The sequence below is a fragment of the Amblyraja radiata genome, chromosome 11, assembly GCF_010909765.2.
Source record: "Amblyraja radiata isolate CabotCenter1 chromosome 11, sAmbRad1.1.pri, whole genome shotgun sequence".
NCBI classification, from domain to species: domain Eukaryota; kingdom Metazoa; phylum Chordata; class Chondrichthyes; order Rajiformes; family Rajidae; genus Amblyraja; species Amblyraja radiata.
This window is the reverse complement of record NC_045966.1, coordinates 36,954,226-36,974,719: the sequence shown is the minus strand read 5'-3', so window position 1 is coordinate 36,974,719 and position 20,494 is coordinate 36,954,226. Positions and strand designations below refer to the sequence as shown.

Sequence of the window (20,494 nt, the reverse complement as noted above, 5' to 3'; positions counted from 1 at the left end):
CAAAGGAAAGGACTTTTGGCCACTCAACATGAAAATAGTGTGTGACCATTGATCTTGATGGCAATGATGACTCCTGGGTCCATTATATTTGGGATATACAGGACTCACAGTTGAATTGGCAGGACATGGATGTGAGTGAATCAGCTATCTCCGTGGCTTACGTTGGGTTTGTTTGGTTACTGAAAATAAAATTCTGAACCATATACCCCAATATTTGGGAATTTGGTACCATTTTATTGTGTCCATATTTTTTAATATGACCGTCATTTTCACTTAAAGGTAAACGACAAAGGAAACCCAGTAAAAAACTTCTGGAATCAACAGAAGATTATGAACAATTGTTTATTTCAAAAAAGAAATCTTCCTTTCAACAGGTATGTTTTCATCGCTACATGTGCATAATCTTTGACTACTGGGATTTATTTTGGTATCAAGGGTAGATTAAAAGAGGGGTTCGGGGCAAGTATCAGAGTAGTTAATAAAATCAGAAAATATTCCCTGCATCTGTGGAAAGAAAAATGCCCTCTGCACTCAGCAGATAAAGCAGCATCTCGAGAAAGATAAACTGGATTGACATTTCGGGTTGAGGTTATTAATTGTATTTCTCTTTCCGTAGTTGCTGATTGACCTGCTGAATGTTTACTACAAGTTTCGTTTCTATTTCAAATTTCAAGCATCTGCAGTTTTGATTCATAGTTCTTAAGGTGGATATATACTCATGAAAACATGTTAATTTGCAAATCAAAAATGTGTATCGGTTTTCACTATATACCAAGATATAGTGAAAAACTTTGTTTTGCCTGCTATCCGGAGACAGAAATAAGTACCCCTTTCATCAGTATGTATGACCCCATCAGTAATTACTTACTGATTAAAATAAACAACATGTCATTCTCTCTCTTCCGTGAAAACAACCCCCTACATTAAGCCTCTGCCTCCTGTTCCCCCGCTGCTTCCTCTCCCCCTGCCGACTGCCTGTAACCCTCCTCTGAATAACGCCTTTCCTCCACCCCTATGCTGACCAGCTTCAATGGATGGCTCAGTGTCAGAGTTTGGTTTATAATATTCTTATGAAGCAAAAGGGAGTTTTACTGCATTGAAAGGGTTACTTCAATGCAAATTAGTTTATCTTTTGAGATTGTTATGCCCCTGTCCCACTTAGGAAACCAGAACGGAAACCCAAGGTTTCCGTGCGGTTCCCGGAGGTTGCAGGTAGTTGCCGGAGGTTGCAGGTAGTGGAAGCAGGTAGGGAGACTGACAAAAACCTCCGGGAACCGCACGGAAACCTTGGGTGGGGCGCAAAGTCTCCAGAGGTTTCCGTTCAGGTTTCTTAAGTGGGACCGGGGCATTATTAGAGTAGTGGGTCAGCTTTTGTACAACAGGCATAAATCTAATGTGACGTTTGCAATTGCACTACATTTTCTGTGTGGATGTTTTGTGTAATTTTATGTAATTTAAACGACAATCATTATTTTGTTTCATAGGGCACATCAAACTGTTTAGAAAAAACAATTTGTCAAACACAAATACAAGATTTTAAAAGCTGCAAGAATGAATTAAAGAAGCGACGACACAAAAGAAATTTGACTCATCCACAGACATCTGCAAAGGAAAAAACCCTGCCTAAACTTGAAAATGATTCAGCCTTGTCAAAATCTATTCTCTGCCAATCCTTGCCCATACTGCTCGCTCACTCAACACCAACAGTAAAACCAGCCACATTCAAACCTATGCCAAAACTGTGTGCAGTCATGCCCTGTGCGGAGGGTGCCCAGTCCTCTCTTTGTGGAGAAGTTGCCCAGCCCTCGCCCGACACAGAGGGTATCCAGTCCTCGCCCTGCCGGGATGAAACCCAATCCTCTCTAGGTGGTAAAGGTACCCAGTCCTCTCCATGTGGGGAGGTTGCCCAGTCCTCAACCTGCGGTGAGGTTGCCCAGTCATCGCCCTGTGGGAAGGGTGCTCCAGCATCGCCCTGTGGGGAGGGTGCTCCAACATCGCCCTGTGGGGAGGGTGCTCCAACATCGCCCTGTGGGGAGGGTGCTCCAACATTGCCCTGTGGGGAGGGTGCTCCTACATTGCCCTGTGGCGAGGGAGCTCCAACATTGCCCTGTGGCGAGGGAGCTCCAGCATCGCCCTGTGGGGAGGGTACTCCAGCATCGCCCTGGGGGGAGGGTACTGCAACATCGCCCTGGGGGGAGAGTGCCCCCGTGTCGCCCTGTGGGAATGGTGCCCTAGCGTCGCCACTAGGGGAGGGTGCACTGTCCTCGCCCTGCGGGGAGATTACGCCGACGTCGCCCAGCAGGGAGAGTGTTCCTGCGTCGCCCCACAGGGAGGGTGCTGCACTGTCGCCCTGTGGGGAGGGTGCACTGGCCTCGCCCTGCGAGGAGGATAGCCTGACATCACACAGCAGGGAGAATGTCCCTACGTTGCTCCACAGGGAGGGTGCTCCTGCGTCGCCTCGTGGGGAGGTTGCCCCAGTCTCGCCCCACAGGGAGTGTGCCCCAGTCTCGCCCCACAGGGAGTGTGCCCCAGTCTCGCCCCACAGGGAGTGTGCCCCAGTCTCGCCCCACAGGGAGTGTGCCCCAGTCTCGCCCCACAGGGAGTGTGCCCCAGTCTCGCCCCACAGGGAGTGTGCCCCAGTCTCGCCCCACAGGGAGTGTGCCCCAGTTTCGCCCCACAGGGAGTGTGCCCCAGTCTCGCCCCACAGGGAGGGTGCCCCTGCGTCACCTAACGGGGAGGGTGCCCCTGCGTCACCTCGTGGGGAGAGTGCCCCGGGCCTGACCATGATACAAGAATCTCAGTCTAAAATTCAATTAAGAAAATCCAAGATCATGTTAGAAGGTGGATGTATGGAGTCCGTTTGTCAAAGGGAACAATCACAGTCCATTCCTGCTGATGATCTATTCCAGTCCATGAGAGCAGGAGAGCAATACCAGTGCACTCGTACGGAGGCACAGTGCCTGTCTGCATCGACCGCAGATCAGTCCCCTTCCAAGATTGCAGAATATCAATCCCAGTTTTTGCCAGCAAATGCACAATTCCATACTTCGTCTGTGAAGGAGGGTTTGTCTATTACAGTCACAGAATGTCACCAGTCCTTAGAGGCAGAAGAACAATCTATTCTCCCTCCTGCTCCAAAGCAAGCAGATTTACGGAAGTGTAAAAAGAACAACAGTCTTCAAAACCGGTGGCATCGTAGAAGCAGTCTGCATAAGCGACAAGTTTATCCTGTACTACAACCTCTACATAGGGCTAAAGCTGAAACAATGCGACAGACCACGTCACCTGGTAAAATATTGTTTTTCACAATATCATAAACAAGTTTTAGAGAGATACTAATTTGGAACTTTTCAAAAATACCTTGAAACGCTACCCTATTAAGCCCTCAAGTTCTCCACGAACCTCAAAATGTCCAGCATCTGCTGAATGGTAACGTTTATTTCAGAGCCTGTAATTAGAGATTGTGCTCTTCTGCCATAAGAATTGCCAGCAACAGCGCAACAAAAAAGGCTGCATTCTATAATTGCAAACCAGTTTCATACGTGGCCCTCTGAAATTCCATATAAAAACACCAAAAGCAAAAACATTCCCATAAAATTATAATTTCTAAGTATTTTAGAGGTGAAGCTCATGTAAAAAAAAATTGGTAAAGTAAAGAAAGAAATGAATGCAGAATTAAGGTAGTTTAGTTAGAAGTAATGAGAGAGTTTGTGTGAAAAAGATTTTGTTTATAAGAAAAGGAAATCTTAGGTTATGAGGTGTGAGACTTTTTTCTAAAGTTGAAACGTGTACAGGTCCTAATTGTTTTGGGGAATTGAGGGAGTTTTGTTTGGGGCCAAATGAACTAATTTTGCATCATATAATATGTTGCATGCAAAAGTGTCTCAAATTTCAGGCAGTTTCCTTGATTATAGATAACAAGCAAAAACTGTGGATGTCATCATGTGTTTTCCCTCTGTGCCTTAGTGCAAGTTCCCATTGGTATGTAAAATGCTCAAGTAGAGCATGCTTCACTCCATTTTTTACCAATGCAACCAAACCCACCTACACTTTTCTGCAGTTTGAAACTTTCCTCATTGTCATCCACAAAATCAATCCACATTAACTGCAAATTTCTTACTCGTGACAGATATCCAAGTCTCACTTTATGATCTTAGTTATTATTAAGTCTTTTGTGCCTTGAAATATATCCACTAATTTTAAATATGCTCAGTGATTTAGCTTCCACTGCCATTGCCATTATAGAATTCCACACATTTCCCATCCTCTGAATGATGACATTTATCCTCAACCAATTTTAAATGTCTTGCCCAGTATTCTGACATTGTGAGCCCTGTTTCCAGACCCACCTGCCCTCTCACCACCTGCTCAGGATAATAAATGTACATTATTTCAAGCAACAATCTGACTCTCTTTAGATGAATTTGTTGGACAATAAATTATTTTTATTCCAGAAACAGTTGAGGTGTCGCAACTGAGGAGTAATTTTTTTGTAGTTGCAGTAGCTGTCTTTTCTGCTTTGTTAATTTTATAGGAGACCCTCTTTCAAATAGTGCAGTATCAAGCCTATGTAGGAGTGGGATTTTTGAAAGAAGAATTAACTTTAAATGAGAGGTCATGTTTAATTTGCATATTTACATGCTAGGTATGGTATCAGTCTTAAATCACACATATACGCAGCAGAAATACAGATTATTTGAAATAATAAAAAAGTATTGATCAGTGGCTTCCTAGCAACCTAATGATGTTTAAAATTGAGCGTGTATCATTTGTCATCATGAAGTAAATGACAAATATCAGCTGTGCCTTTGTGGTACAACATGGACGTTATGGGGGAAAGGTGACAATAGGAATTGATTTGTTAGCTTGGAACCATTTTCATAAATCTTTTCTGGACACCCCAATGCCTCTAAATCCTTCCATTAGTGAGGCAATTGCATGAAATTTTAGAATATTTTTGGAGGGGGGTTTTGAGGCACTAGCCAATCATGCAGCAAAAGATACTTGCAAGAAAGATAACAAAGATAGGCCTTCTGTATTTATAATGTTGTTTCTTGATGAGGCATCCCAACTGAAATCAAAAACAAGGTTTTGCAAAATGTGTGCAAGACTCTGCTTCGCACAAGCCTCCATCAGTAACAAATTTAAGTCAAAGAACTTTCCATTAATATCGTTTCCTCCTCTATTCCCAATTGCTTCTCATTTATGGTAGAACTGCGAATCAATGAATGACACTTTACCTTACTAATTTTGTATTAAACATTCACATTAGAAAGTATGTAAATTTAAATATTTTATTTTTGTACATTTAAATTATGCTTCATTCTATCAGACTTGGAATGATTAAAACAAAGTTACATTAAACTCTTCCGTTTGTTTTCCCATAGGAAATACTGATGGAAAACGTCAGAGAAAACCTACTAAGAAGCTGTTGGAATCAACAGGAGATTTTGATCAGCTGTTTATTCCAAAGAAAAAATTAAAACGTGACTTTCTTCATTCATTTAAGGCATGTTACTTTGATATTTTTTAAAACATTTACTTTTCAAAATTTTGAACAGATTGAACTTGTAAGGTCTAAACAATCTCATGAATTTTTGGCCTCTACATTTACACGACTGTAAAGTACATTTTATAGTCAGTCTTATTGAACAGAACCCTACAGAAACCTAGCGGAGCTGGTTTTCACGCACAACAACTTTCTTTCACTTCTCTCACTTCCTCCAAATCAAAGGCAAAACATGGGCCTTAAATATGCCTGCCTCTTTGAAGGGTGTGTCAAATAATCCCTGTTTCAGGTGTATACCAGCCCTATCCCCGAACTGCTACATTGACGACTACATTGGGGTTACCTTTGCACCCATGCATAACTCATGACTTTCATTAACTTCACTACCAATTTCCATCCTGCTCTCAAATTCTTAGTGAGGTGTTTGAAGAAGGGTCTCGACCCGACATGTCACCTATTCCTTCTCTCCAGAAATGCTGCCTGTCCTGCTGATTTTCTCCAGCATTTGTCTACCTGCTCTTCCCTCTCTACCCCTCTTCCCTCTCTACCCCTCCTCCCTCTCTACCCCTCCTCCCTTTACCATCCCTCCCTCTCTAGGGAGTGGTGAGTATTGGGACCTATGGGTGAGTGGTGCATTATTGCAGATAATTAAGATCTACTGTTCATGTAATCCAAGCTACCTTTAATTTGATCTGAACTTTTGTTGCTAGTTACATGATGATATGTGATTCAAATTGGGTTGCTTAAAACTTAGATTTCTTGCTCCAAGTTTCCTTTCAATATTGTTGGGAAGTGACTGTTAATACACAGTCTTTATTGCTCATTGCTCAATGCATAACCAGGTGGTTGTCAGTTGCGGTCCTGAACTATTGCTGTTTTTCTGGTGATGGTATTCCCACAGTTGCTGCTGGATATGGAGTTACAGGAATTAAATCCAGCAAAGATGAATAATGTTAAGATTTTGAGGGGAACTTTCAACCAATCGGGCTTACATGTCTACGCTGTCCCTTTTCTCCTTAGTGACAGAGATCATAAGTTTGGGAGGTGCTGTCCCTGGATTGTTAGCATCTGCAATCCAACTTGCAGATGTTACACACTGTAAATACTGTGCACTGGTGGTGGAGATAATGAATGTAGGTGGCGAGAGCTATCCCAATTCAAGTTGAATGGATATTAGTTGCTTTCAGCCAGATTCCTTTATTGGCTTGTTTTGGGTCAGATGATGTTTGAGGATGATAAAGTAAATTTATCTTTTTGGTGGTTGGTTTAGGATTCATAGACTTAACTTGTTTTTTGATTGTATTAATAGATTCAGTGAGGCTGAATTGATATTATTTATTTTTGCAGCCTTCCCTGCAGTCTGAAGCCAGAAGTTCAAAGAAGGTTCAAGCCACAGTAGATAATCCTGTAGTACAGTCTGTGAAATGCCATTTAGGTAAGTAAGCTAACTGTATTGATCATACTGCATTTACCAATTATTGAGGAATACAGGCTTTCAAGAATTATGAACAAATATTTTTGAATGTGACATAACTACTAATATATCATTCTACTAGCCTAAATTTATATTCTTTCGTGACTCGAGCATCTTTCGTATATAGCAGGAGTAATTGCAAGAAAAATAAGTGAAAGTAATAATCTCTTCAAAGCAATTAGGACAGCACTTTATGCGTGCCTTCCTCTTCCTCATGTCACAGGAATTTACCCAAGTTACAAAATCTCTTGTCAAAATGTGATTAACAATGGTGATAGAGCTACTTTTTCACATTGCTGGTGACCAGGATGCAGTCCTGATCTCTAGTGCTGTCTGTGAAGTTTACATGTTCTCCCTGTGACTCTGCATGGGTTCCCTCCAAGTTCTCCAGTTCAGTTTAGTTTAGAGATGCAACATTGTAATTTGCTCTTTGGGCCAATGTGTCCATGTCGATCATCGATCACCCATTCACACTAATTCTGTTATCTCACGTGCGCATCCACTCCCTACATGTTAAGGGCAATATACAGTGGCCCATTAACCTAAAAAACAGACAGGTTTTTGGGATATGGGCCGAAACCGCAGCACTTGGAGGAAACCCACGCAGTCTTAGGGAGAACATGCAAACTCCACACAGATAGTACCCGAGGTCAGTATCGAACCCAGGTCTCTTGTGCTGTGAGGCAGCAGCTCTACCAGCTGTGCCACTGTGCTGCCCAGAAACGTACAGAAACATCTGTGCCTACTTTGTGAATTTTATTGGCAACTAGACCAAGTGGGACCCGTTGGGTCCCGTCCCCTCAACGCGCGGTTGCGGGGAGGGGGGGTGGCCTGCGGTGTCACACACACACACACACACACACACTAATCACCCCCCACCCCCCTTGATATTATATTAATATTATTAATTCGCTCCTTTTACCCCATCCCCGCCCTGTCCACTCGCGCATAGCCCCCAACTCGCAGACACGTCTGGAGAGGGAGGGTGTTGAGAGAGAGAGGACAGAGAGAGAGTTTGTTGGCATGGAGGCCAGACATAAAATGTCTACGTGTTTCTATCATTCCAGTAAACTTCACATGGAGACTTGGCCTACATTTCTCATTGTGCTTTTGCCCTCCAATTACACACTAATATTCATTCACTAAGAATGGAGAAATGAAATTAGGAATTATAGACCATTTAGCTTGATGGTGGTTGCTGCAAATTGCTTCAGTGAGGGCAAGATCACAAGATGTTTTGGAAATCATAATATAGTTAGATGAATCAGCATGGTTCTGTGAAGATGTAATAAAACAGAATTGTAGCTGATGGTTTATACCAAAGATAGACACAAAATGCCGGAGTATCTCAGTGAGTCAAGTAGCATCTCTGGGGGAAATGGGTAGGCCGGTGCCCTCCATCAGACTGATTGTAGGGGGAGGGGGGGGGGGGTGGTGGAAAACTGGAAACAAGTAAATACCAGGGCAAATCAGGGCCAGCAACAGATGACCTCAGGCAGTGTGATTCCCTGATAGACCAATTGTTTACTAGAGACAGTGTGATCCCAATAGGGATACATCATTATGAACTGTGGAACTAGTTAACTGACTTTTAACGGCCACGGGACTTGCTAGCGCCCGCCGGGGGTTCCAACATCAAGACCCGGAGCGCGGCCTTACATCGCCCGGTGCGGCCTTAATGGCCGCGGGACTTACCATCGCCCGCCAGGGGCCTTGACATCGGGAGAAGAATGGAGAGCAGGGGAGAGACAAGACTTTGCCTTCCATCACAGTGAGGAAGAGATTCACTGTGATGGATGTTTGTGTAAATTGTGTTGGTGTGTGTCTTGGTTCTTTTCTTGTTGTATGACTGCAGAAACCAAATTTTGTTTGAACTTAATTTGAGGTTCAAATGACAATAAACGGTATTGTATTGTATTAGCCTCAAAGTGAGGTTAGTCAAGCATGGATTGTTTTATCTGAAACACCCGAGGTTATGCAAAGATCTGAGAGATGTATTGTCCTTCCGCTGACTAGTTAGCGCACAACAAAAGCTTTTCACTGCACCTCACTGTACACGTGACAATAAACTAAACTGTATATAAAATTATGAAAGGCATAGATAGGGTAGACAGACAGAACATTTTTCCCAGGACGGAACAATCGAATACAAGAGGGCTGTTTAAGAAGGAACTGCAGATGCTGGAAAATCGAAGGTACACAAAAATGCTGGAGAAACTCAACGGGTGCAGCAGCATCTATGGAGCGAAGGAAATAGGCAACATTCCTATATTCCAACGTTGCCTATTTCCTTCGCTCCATAGATGCTGCTGCACCCGTTGAGTTTCTCCAGCATTGAATACAAGAGGGCATTACTTTAAAGTGAGAGGGGTAAAGTTTAAGGTAGATGTGTGGGGCAAGATACACAGAGGGCAGTGAGTGCCTAGAACACACTGCAGGAGATAGTAGTTGAGACATTTAACCGACTTTTGGATAGGCATATGGATTTGGAGGGACATGGATTAAGAGTTGGTGAGAGTTGGTCTTGGCATTGTATTTGGCACAGACATTGTGGGTCGAAGGGTTCATTCTTGTGCTAAACTGTTCTCTGTTCGTACAATATGGGGAAATGAGAGTTTGTACACTATCAGAAAAAAGTTTATTTTATCACGAGGGAATCTCTTGACGACAAAAAGGTGTGGATGCGTTTTATTTGGCAAACTATGCAGTTCACATGCAGTTGGAAAGGTAAATTGTATTGTAACCTTTATTGCAAAGTGATTAGAACTGAAAAATAAGGAAGTCGAGATTATACCGGGCCTTGAAAATATCACATTTTGTTGTATTGTGTGCAGTTCTGGTCTCAGTACCTGATGATGTATATATTAGCTTTAGATTTGGTGCAGCAATGATTTAGATTTGATGCAGCAACATTAATTCATTCTGCGCTGACCCGAAATGTCACCCATTCCTTTACCCCAGAGATGCTGCCTGTCCCACTGAGTTACTCCAGCTTTTTTTGTCTATCGTCAGTTTAAACCAGCATCTGCAGTTCCTTCTTACACAATTCATTCTTTTTGTTTAATTCATCGGTTTGGTTGGATTAAATTTGTCCTTTTTATGAGCAAGTTTTGATAGTTGAGTACCAATGTTGTTAGTTCGACTGGAATAGGCCAATTAAAGGTATGGTTACTTCCAAAACACAGATCTTCCCTGCTACAATTGGGTTATTACATCATGTTGTGTCCAATGAACTTAATGAGACAGAACAGGGAGAATAAATTAGAATGAGTAGCTATGCGCAAACTGTAAACTTTTGGGTAAACCATTGGGGGACAAATTACCTTTCACTATGTAAATTTTACGTGGAATTGGTTGAGAAATATTTATTATTTCTTTATCCATTATACTCAGCAGATATTTGGTGAGAAATAACATAAAGAAGAAAACTGAAAGAACATTCCTTTTAACGAATTAAGGCTTCAGATTTCACATAAATTGTACTGATATCAACATGTTCATTCTTGTGAATGTTTATATGCCATAAACCTTTATATTGTAGGTGAAAATAGTATCTCAAGCAGAAGAACGGTTTGTAAAAGAGAAAAGAAGCTTCCACAGATATTACCTTCCAATAAGGACCAAATTCGACTCAGGTCTGGAAGTGAAAAAAAGGTATTTTACTTACTATGAGTATGGGAATATAATACAACTTCTTGTATGTAATTGGATTTCTGAAGATATTATTCTGTTGAAATGGGTGACTTGAAAAGCTGTACATAAGAGATTAGTCTAGTTTAGGGATAAAGCGTAGAAACAGACCCTTCAGCTCACCGACTCCATGCCGGCCATTGATCACCCTTACACTAGTTCTATCCTACACACTAGGGACAATTTACAGAATTAACCTACAAATTAACCTACAAACCTACAAGTCTTTGGAATATGGGGGGCAACTGGAGCACCCAGAGGAAACCTACGTGGTCACATGGAGAGCGCACATACTCCATACAGACTGCACGCATGATCAGGATTGAACCCAGGTCTCTGGCGCTGTAAGGCAGCAACTCTACCGTTGCACCACTGTTCCCATCCCTGCACACGGCACATTATTTCTATAGTGACTTATCCAAGAGGCAACAGCATTAGTATTTTCTATGGATGGCAGAAGCATAATACACAACTATAAAAAGAGAGCAGGCTGAAAAAAAACAGTAATGGGTCGTTGTAGTTTTGATATGTCAGACTAACAGTTTTCCTCTCAACCCCATACTCTTGCCTTCTCCCCATAGCCCCTGATACCTGTACTAATAAATAATCTGTCAATCTCTGCTTTTAAAATGTCCATTGATTTGGCCTCCACAGCCTTCTGTGGCAGAAGGTCTTTTCAGACCTCACCAACAGTTCATTCGAGTTTTCAAACCTCACCAACAGTTCATTCGAGTTTCAGATCCCATGTCCCATGACATCCCGATCATTTAGCTGTGTAACATCATTCCCATCTTCCTCTCTCCACTATGATACTGAAAGTTACCTTCATTTTTGCAGTTTCTCCAATGTTTTTTAATGTTCTGTTCTTCACCTTGTTCAGAATTCCACTTTTCTACCTTTTTGCCTATGCTCTAGCTCCCGCACCTAAAATTAAAATCATTGTGCTCAAAGTCTGCCTCGACCTAACTAAACAGTATTTACTACTACAGGTGCACAACCGTTTATCCAGAGTTCCGGAAACCGAAAAGCTCCGAAAACCGGACATTTTTTCCAGGATGACGTCTGCACACCAAAGCTCGAGTTTGGCGCCAAACTTGACCCGAAACGACCCACGGTCAACCCAGGTCTGTACTACTGTAGCGGCTGCCTCCTCCCCGGGGACCGGGGAGACACTTAAACATCTGTAAATCATTGCTTAAATGTTAGTCAGTTAGTTTGGAGGGCTTTTATGTGAAGGGGGAAACTTTAATTCTTAGTCCCCTACGGGCGTCCGGCCGCGGGCGGCGCCGGTTGTAGCTCCGACCCCGGCAACTCTACCCCTGGCTGCGCGGCGCTCCAAATCCAGCGCGGCCCGCGGCCGGACGCCCGCAGCCCCAGCTCCGCGATGTTGTGTGTCGGCGGCCACAGCGCTCCGGAGCTTACCGCACGGCGACCCGGTAAGGCATTGCCCGCTCCCCGCTGGTATCCCAGCGCTGCGACGCCGCCGCGCTGCGCTGCGTCCGGCCGCGCTGGATTTGGAGCGCCGCGCAGCCAGGGGTAGAGTTGCTGGGGCCGGAGCTCCAACCGGCGACGCCCGCGGCCCCCAGCTCCGCGATGTTGGGAGTTGGCGGCCACAGAGCTCCGGAGCTTACTGCACGGCGACCCGGTAAGGCATTGCCTGCTCCCCGCCTCTCCGACCAGGTAGGGGACTAAGAATTAAAGTTTCCCCCTTCACCCCCCCCACCACATAAAATCCCTCCAAACTAACTGACTAACATTTAAGCAATGATTTACAATGATTCCCCGGTCTCCAGGGAGGAGGCAGCCGCTCCAGACTTTTCAAGCCGCCCGCGCTACCTACCTAAGCTACGCTAAAAATCTTCCATTCGGAAATCCGAAAAATTCCGAAATCCGAGAAGTGTCTGGTCCCAAGGCTTTCGGATAAAAGGTTGTGCACCTGTACTTTCTTCTAGTAATCTGAATCCGGATATCACTGCCTTCAGCATTACAATCTGCTTTTCTAAACCCACGTGGTGAATGATATCTTTCCAATTCTTTCTGTCTATAAGTCTTCTTTCAAAGTCATTCTTTAAACCTTTTTATTACAGTTATCCAAAAGGGTTCTTTGTTTATTGACTTCGAACGATTTAAAACAAAAAACTAATGTGCAAGACAAATGTTGGGCTGTCCATGTTAATTGGGAGCAGAGTAATATTGCCTCATGATCAAAACTATGACGTTGAATAGGCAGCTAAGACTATGTACTGGCGAAATATATTTTGGAAATTCTTCGTGTTTAAATGATTGAAGTCTTTCTGGAGGAAATATACGATTCGCTACCTCCCAAAAAAATTGGAATTATGATTTGAAGCGTACAAATGCCCGGCACTACATTTTTTCCATGCTCTGAGTATAATTAGACTTCCAGTTTAATGATGAATCAATCATGTAATATGTCTTTAATAGCTGTTCACTGTACTATTCCAAATCCATTTGCACCATGGTGAAGTGAAGATTGTCTTTTAAATAATTAAAAATACTGGCGATCTTTGGTTATCATCCAACTGTATCCAAAGCCTACTAGCATCGTGAGATGTTAATGTGCTATTAAATTATCATTATGTTATTGTCACAAATGTTGTCATTAGTTGTCATTTAGAAATGGTAGAATAATAATTATTTGATTCTTCTCTTTATATTATTATGGTTGTCATTCCATGCCAAACATACAGAATGATAATCAATCAGATTCTGCTGATGAAAATGACTTGGATGGATTTCTATCAACGTCGAGGAAAGCACAAGTGGAACGTGGTGGAGGGGCTGCTAAGAAAGAAAATGTTTGTCAGGTATGATGTATATTTTCTGGTGGTAACTGTCTGCTGTTCTAGAATTCTTGTAACTGGGAAAGTTGTGGGATCAAATTCTGATTCAGAAGCTTGAGTACACATCTATTGTTTGCACTTATGTACAGTACTAAGGAAGTGCACAGTATTAAGTGATTATTCTAATGAGTCATTAAATCAAGGTTTTGTCTGGCAAAATATTCCATCCTCATATTATATAGAAGTGCAGGGGAGTTATTCCCAGTGTGTTGGCCAATATTTACCCTTCAATCACTGAGGCAGAATAGTTGGTCAAAATATTGTTTTGCAGGAGCTTGCTGTGCGTGATTTGGCTGTCACATCTCGCATTTACACAACGTGATATTTGGGATATCCTGATGTTGCTTATGGCAACCAAGAAGTTGCAAATCTTTATTATAAATTTGTTTTTAATGTTAAGGATATGAATTTTTAAAATAGCATAACATACATGATGCTTTCTACAGTGCATCTGTTGGAACTTGTTACAGTATTTGGTGACATGCCGAATCTCCACTTGGGATGGAAAGAAAAAAGGGAATATCTGATAAAGTGGAGACCATGGTTGTGCACATGATACAATTGCTTTCGGTGCCGCTTAAGAGAGTGAAATGAAAGCTAATCGATGCTGATCTGTCAAGGGGAGTACAAGCAGAGAAAGATGAATGAGAGAAGAGGGTAATACTGAAATTAAAGCATTCTCTTTTAGTCATTCTTTTACCGTCATTCATCTTCCTTTATAGACAGGTGTTACATCTCCTGAAGTTGCAGGGGAAACACCCGGGGAGGGTATGGTTTGGGAGGGAAGCGGTGAGTGAAGCAAGAAGTTGTGAAGGGAGTAGTTTCTATGGGAAGTGAGTGGGGATGGGAAGATGTGACTGGTGGCTGTGGTGGAAATATTGGAGAAGGATTTGTTGGATGCCAAGGCTGGTGGGATGAAATGGCAAGCACCAGGGCAACTTGATCCTTGATCCGTCTGGGGGTAGGAGAGCAAGAGTAGAACTGTGGGACACAGTGGAGACACGGGTGAGGGATCCATCTACCACAGCGGAGGGGGGTTGGGGGGGGGGGGGGGAGCAGCCAGGTTTACTAAAGAAAGAGTACATCTTCGAGGTCCTAGATTGGAAAGCCCCATCTTGGGAGCATAAATAGTAGAACAGGTTCAATGAACTGATAAACCTATTAATGTTGCCTAATTGTCATGGGTTTCTCCATTAGTACTGCAATGATGTTCTAGCTTCAATCGTATGCCATAGAATTAGAAACAGGCTCTTCGGCCCAACGTGCCCACAACGACCAACATGTCCAATCTCCCCTAGTTCTACCTGCCTGTATTTGGCCCATATCCCTTTAAACTTATCCTATCCATGTACCTGTCTAAAGGAAGTTTATGAAATGTAAGCTGAAGTCTCAAGAACCAAGTCTTTAAGTTTCTGGGACTAGAACCCGTGATATTATTACAATTAAAGTAAAGCAGACAGGTTATAAAGCATGGCCAGCCGGGCTAGGAGGAGTGCCAAGGCCGAATGTTATCTGCAAGACTCTGGCAGCCTTGTATCATCTGCGTGTGGATGCACTGGGGGTTTCCTTCTCCTCTGACTCAGTCTGAAGATGGGTCTCGACCCGAAACGTCACCTATTCCTTTTCTCCAGAGATATTGCCTGACCCGCTGAGTTACTCCAGAATTTTGTGTCTATCTTCGGTGTAAACCAGCATCTGCAGTTCCTTCCAACAAGTTATAATTACATGCTCCCCTGGAACCTTGAAATGTATTGCATTTGTATCTTGTTTTTTGCTGCTACTATTTATCAGACCTCTTTAGGTGCCTTGTCTTTGCTGCTTCTTTACTCGCCAACTTTGCTGAACTCTGGTATCATCCTCTGATTGCTGATCTCACATACCTAATGCTTCAGCACTCCTACTCCACTGGCTAACATCTGCTAGCATCCCACTGTCTTTTGAAAGCATCTATCTCCATAACTTTCTCTGATTGTTGTAGTTTAGTAACTTCCAATTTCACATTCTGTCCATCAGACAATTTAATCCCAAAACAAAACTCCAGCATTCAATTTAGTTGTACGTCTCATTTACTTTTTAAATTTAAAGTTTGTTTCTGTCCTTTTGTATCTACTTACATTAAATCAATCTACTATTCAGTTTCATTAAATTACCTGGTTGATACCATCCTTGCTCTCATTCTACTAAAATTGTCAATGGTTTAGATTTAACCCATTCTTACGAAGCACAAACTGTTCTTGTACAGTGCCCTCCATCTTCTTCTTCTTTCGTGTGGCGTGCACAGCCTAAAGTTGTTGGACAACTTGTTCTATTTGATCTTCCGTTTGTGCACGTCGAGTTGATTGCATTAGTCGAAATAGGGCGGACCACGTGAAGGTTGCAATCTTCCACCCCTGCCCTCCATAATGTTTGGGACAAAGACCCATCATTTATTTCTTTGCCTCTGTACTCCACAATTTGAGATTTGTAATAAAAAAAGTCACATGTGGTTAAAGTGCACATTGTCAGATTTTGTTTTGGTTTCACCATGTAGAAATTACAGTTGTGTTTATACATAGTCCCACCATTTCAGGGCACCATAAGGTTTGAGACACATGGCTTCACGGGTGTTTGTAATTGCTCAGGTGTGTTTAAATGTCTCCTTAATGCTGGTATAAGAGAGCTCTCAGCACCTAGCCTTTCCTCCAGTCTTTCCATCACCTTTGGAAACTTTTATTGCTGTTTATCAACATGAGGACCAAAGTTGTGTCAATGAAAGTCAAATAAGCCATTATGAGACTGAGAAACAAGAATAAAACTGTTAGAGACATTAGCCAAACGTTAGGCTTACCAAAATCAACTGTTTGGAACATCAGTAAGAAGAAAGAGAGCACTGGTGAGCTTACTAATTGCAAAGGGACTGGCAGGTCAAGGAAGACCTCCACAGCTGATGACAGAAGAATTCTCTATAAATAAAGAAAAATCCCTGAATACCTGTCCGACAGATCAGAAACACTCTTCAGGAGTCAGGTGTGGATTTGTCAATGACCACTGTCTGCAGAAGACTTCATGAACGGAAATACAGAGGCTACACTTTTGTGGCATGTGTAAGGAACGGGCAGGAGGAGGAATACAGGAACTTGACCAGTTCCTTTTGTGCCTGGAGTGAAGAGAACTGTCTCATTTTGTCTCATCCTGAACACAACTAAGACTAAAGAGATGGTGGTTAACTTTGGCAGGTCCAAGCTCCCCCTTCAGCCGGTCAACGCTGCAGGGGCTGACATTGAGGTGGTGCAGACATATAAATACCTTGGAGTGCACCTTGATAACAAACTGGACTGGTCTGTCAACTCTGACTCCCTCTACAAAAAAGGCCAGAGCAGACTCTTTTTCCTAAGAAGGCTCAAATCCTTGAATGTGTGTAATGAAATGCTGCACATGTTTTACAACACTGTGGTTGCAAGTGTTATTTTCTACGCTGTTGTCTGCTGGGGCAACAGCATTAGTGCAAAAAACAACAAGAAGCTGGTCAAACTGGTTAAACAAGCTAGCTCAGTGCTGGAGGGGAGAGTAGACTCTGGGATGGATGTGCTTGAGAGGGGTATGAGGCACAAGGTGCAGGTCATCCTGAAAAACCCCGGGCAACCCCTCCATGTAATTCTGGAGAGTCAAAAGAGCACTCGGAACAACAACCGGCTCCTCTCCCTGCCCTGTAGAACGGAGCGGTTCAGGAGATCCTTCACCCCTGCAGCCATTAGATTTTATAATTCGGACCGCTGGCTGTAGGGGGATGCATTTTGCAATTTTTAATTTTTAATTGTTAATTATTGGTCTTTTTAAGTATTTATTGCTCTCAGGTAGTGTCCACATTGTATTCTATGTATTTTCTGTCTGTGTTCGTTTTGAATCTGTGGGTTTGTTGGTTGGGGGCTTCTGGACATCTGAATTTCCCTGAGGGGATCAATAAAGTATTTATTATTATTATTATTACACTGCAAGATGCAAACCACTGATTAGCTGCAAAAATAGGATGGCCAGGTTACAGTTCGCCAAGAAGTACTTAAAAGAGCAACCACAGTTCTGGAAAAAGGTCTTGTGGACAGATGAGATGAAGATTAACTAGTTAGCGGTCATTCTACAGCAAGACAATGATCCCAAACATACTGCTAAAGCAACAAAGGAGTTTTTCAAAGCTAAAAAATGGTCGATTCTTGAGTGGCCAAGTCAATCACCCGATCTGAACCCAATTGGGCATGCCTTTTATATGCTGAAGAGAAAACTGAAGGGGACTATCTCCCAAAACAAGCATAAGCTAAAGATGGCTGCAATACAGATCTGGCAGAGCATCACCAGAGAAGAACCTCCAGCAACTGGTGATGTCCATGAATCACAGACTTCAAGCAGTCATTGCATGCAAAGGATATGCAACAAAATACTAAATATGACTACTTTCAGTTACATGACATTGCTGTGTCCCAAACATTATGGTGCCTTGAAATGGGGGGGGACTATGTATAAACACTGCTGTAATTTCTACATGGTGAAACCAAAATGTAAAACAATTGCCTTTATTAAAATCTGACAATGTGCACTTTTAACTACATGTTACTGAAGTATATTTAACAATTTTTCTTCCTCTCCTATTTTGAAGCTTTGTGAGAAACCTGGGGAACTACTGCTTTGTGAAGGTCAATGCTGTGGTGCCTTCCACTTAACGTGCCTCGGTTTAACCAAAATGCCTGAAGGAAAGTTTATGTGCAGTGAATGTACTACAGGTAAAGTATGGACTTGTAATACAATGCTTACCTCTTGCACAATAACAGATTAATAGAAGATTTTACATATAGTTAAATTATATTCTTCCTTAGGTCCCTAAAGTCTAAACATTTTGAGCTCTTTAATAGAAAAGGATGAGCATTTACACAATGAAAACCTTCACAATTATGAAGGTATCAGATAAAAGTAGAGAAATGCCTAGAAAATCAATTTCACAGTTCTGTTTTATTCAAAGATATCAAATTAAAAATTGTCTTCGCCAGAATGAATGAAAAGTGATATTGACCGATATGGAGGGATAAGATATTTATTCTGAAGAAGGGTTTCGACCCGAAACGTCGCCTATTCCTTCGCTCCATAGATGCTGCCTCACCCGCTGAGTTTCTCCAGCTTTTTTGTCTACCTTCGATTTTTCCAGCATCTGCTGTTCTTTCTTAAACATTGACCGTTTCTAGGTCATCTTCGTTATGCTAGAAATTCCACCACATACATCCTGGATTGATGCACCATTGCACAATTAAATGATTTCTGTGTTAGCTGTTACGCGCAGCAAAATCATTTGCTGTGCAATGTTCCTGTTGGTGCATCACAAGGGAACTTAAACCATGTTGGTGGTAAGTTAGTCCAAGGAACTACTGTCACTACACCCGACTGCGACCCCTGTAAAGTAAGTTGAGTTTCTCCAGCATTTTTGTCTACCTTCGATTTTCCAGCATCTGCAGTTCTTTCTTAAACAAAAGTAAGTTATTTACTTGTTTTTGATCATTCTGGGTGCATCCCTGCCAATGGTAGTGAATCACTTATATTGATCTTGTTCCTGAGATCAAGATCTTTAAATTACCCTAAGATTCTCCCTCTCCACCCCCTCCCTAATGATTCTGGCCCTCGGAAAGTCGATCCCTGTTCTTTCAACCTCAATCCTCCAGTGTTCCATTGTTCTAAGTATCCTGTTAGTCATTGTTCTTCAGAAGCCACAACTTTTCTCCTCCACTAACTTCAGAAAAAAATGAATGCAGGAATTGAAGATTTGGTTAGCCATTAAGTGTTCACTCACTCTAGATGTCAAAATGAAATCATCAAAAATAATATAGCGGGTGCCTCTTCTAAGCTAGTCGATGATTTGTCAAAGTAAGTCATAAGTAATAAGATATTTATTGTTTTGACTGGTTATTATAAAAGCAAAGCTTTGCTATTAAATACCGCAGTGCATTTATTCTTAGAAGCCATGTTCTCTGTTTTGCATTAAGTACTTTTAGTTTCTTGTATTTAACTTCTCCGCACTATGATTGTTTCATTTAAGGAACGTTTACTTTCAAGAAAAACACAAATAATATTTATTTCAGGTGAAGTTTTTTGTGAATACAAGTTAGGAGCTTAGGCATAAAAGAAAATTAAGCACGAGTAGTTGATAGCATTAATGACAAAGTCATTATTGTCATACAGAATTATCTTGGCAAGTGAAGATTCCTAACATTTCAAAAAGTGATAGCAAGGAATAACTGCTCGAGAAACTCAGTGGATCAAGCAGCATTTTTGGGAGTATAAGGGATAAGGACAAATTGTTGACATTTTGGGGCAAGACCTTGCCTTAGGACTGAGAGTGGAGAGGAATGATTGACAGTCTAAAGAAGAGAAGGAAGGAATGAGACGGGGACTGGTAGATGTTTTTTGTTTTAGATTCCAGCATCTACAATTTCTTGTATCTCAAAAGGTGACAATTCTGTTTGTTTTTGCCAGGTATTCACACTTGCTTTGTATGTAAAGAAAATGAGAAAGATGTGAAGCGATGTCTTATGCCACTCTGTGGAAAGTTTTATCACATGGAATGCATTCAGAAATACCCCCTCACCATTCTGCAAAACAAAGGATTCAGATGCTCAATCCATGTCTGTCTATCTTGTTATGCCTGCAACCCTTCCAACCCAAGAGCAACCAAAGGTACCAAATAAAGAAATTGATCTTTACAGATGCAAGTTTTAAAGATACAATGAGTTTTACTATTACTTTAATAGTAAAAGTCATTGTATCTTTAAAACTTGTGAAAAAAGATTTGTCGCATCTCAAGCGTCAATATTTGAACTGTTACATTTTCTTTGATCAATGGTTAAATCCTGAGTTACTTAATATTTTATACCCTTCCAACACTGTCAAATAATGCCTCTGGAAAGCATTTTCGAATTTTCTACTATCATGCCACTGCATAAA

The 20,494-nt window shown here is 42.0% G+C and overlaps 1 protein-coding gene across 1 annotated transcript in view; it reads left to right on the top strand.

The window, feature by feature from the left end:
- The window catches only part of LOC116978386 (histone-lysine N-methyltransferase NSD2-like), a 115,334-nt gene that overhangs the window by 65,444 nt on the left and 29,396 nt on the right, over positions 1 to 20,494 (top strand). Inside the window, exons 8-15 of the mRNA XM_033029504.1 lie at positions 280 to 374; positions 1,485 to 3,288; positions 5,388 to 5,509; positions 6,857 to 6,944; positions 10,525 to 10,637; positions 13,385 to 13,501; positions 18,165 to 18,288; positions 20,027 to 20,227. Of these exons, the coding sequence (XP_032885395.1) occupies positions 280 to 374; positions 1,485 to 3,288; positions 5,388 to 5,509; positions 6,857 to 6,944; positions 10,525 to 10,637; positions 13,385 to 13,501; positions 18,165 to 18,288; positions 20,027 to 20,227 (2,664 nt within the window). The remainder of the gene's footprint in view (positions 1 to 279; positions 375 to 1,484; positions 3,289 to 5,387; positions 5,510 to 6,856; positions 6,945 to 10,524; positions 10,638 to 13,384; positions 13,502 to 18,164; positions 18,289 to 20,026; positions 20,228 to 20,494) is intronic.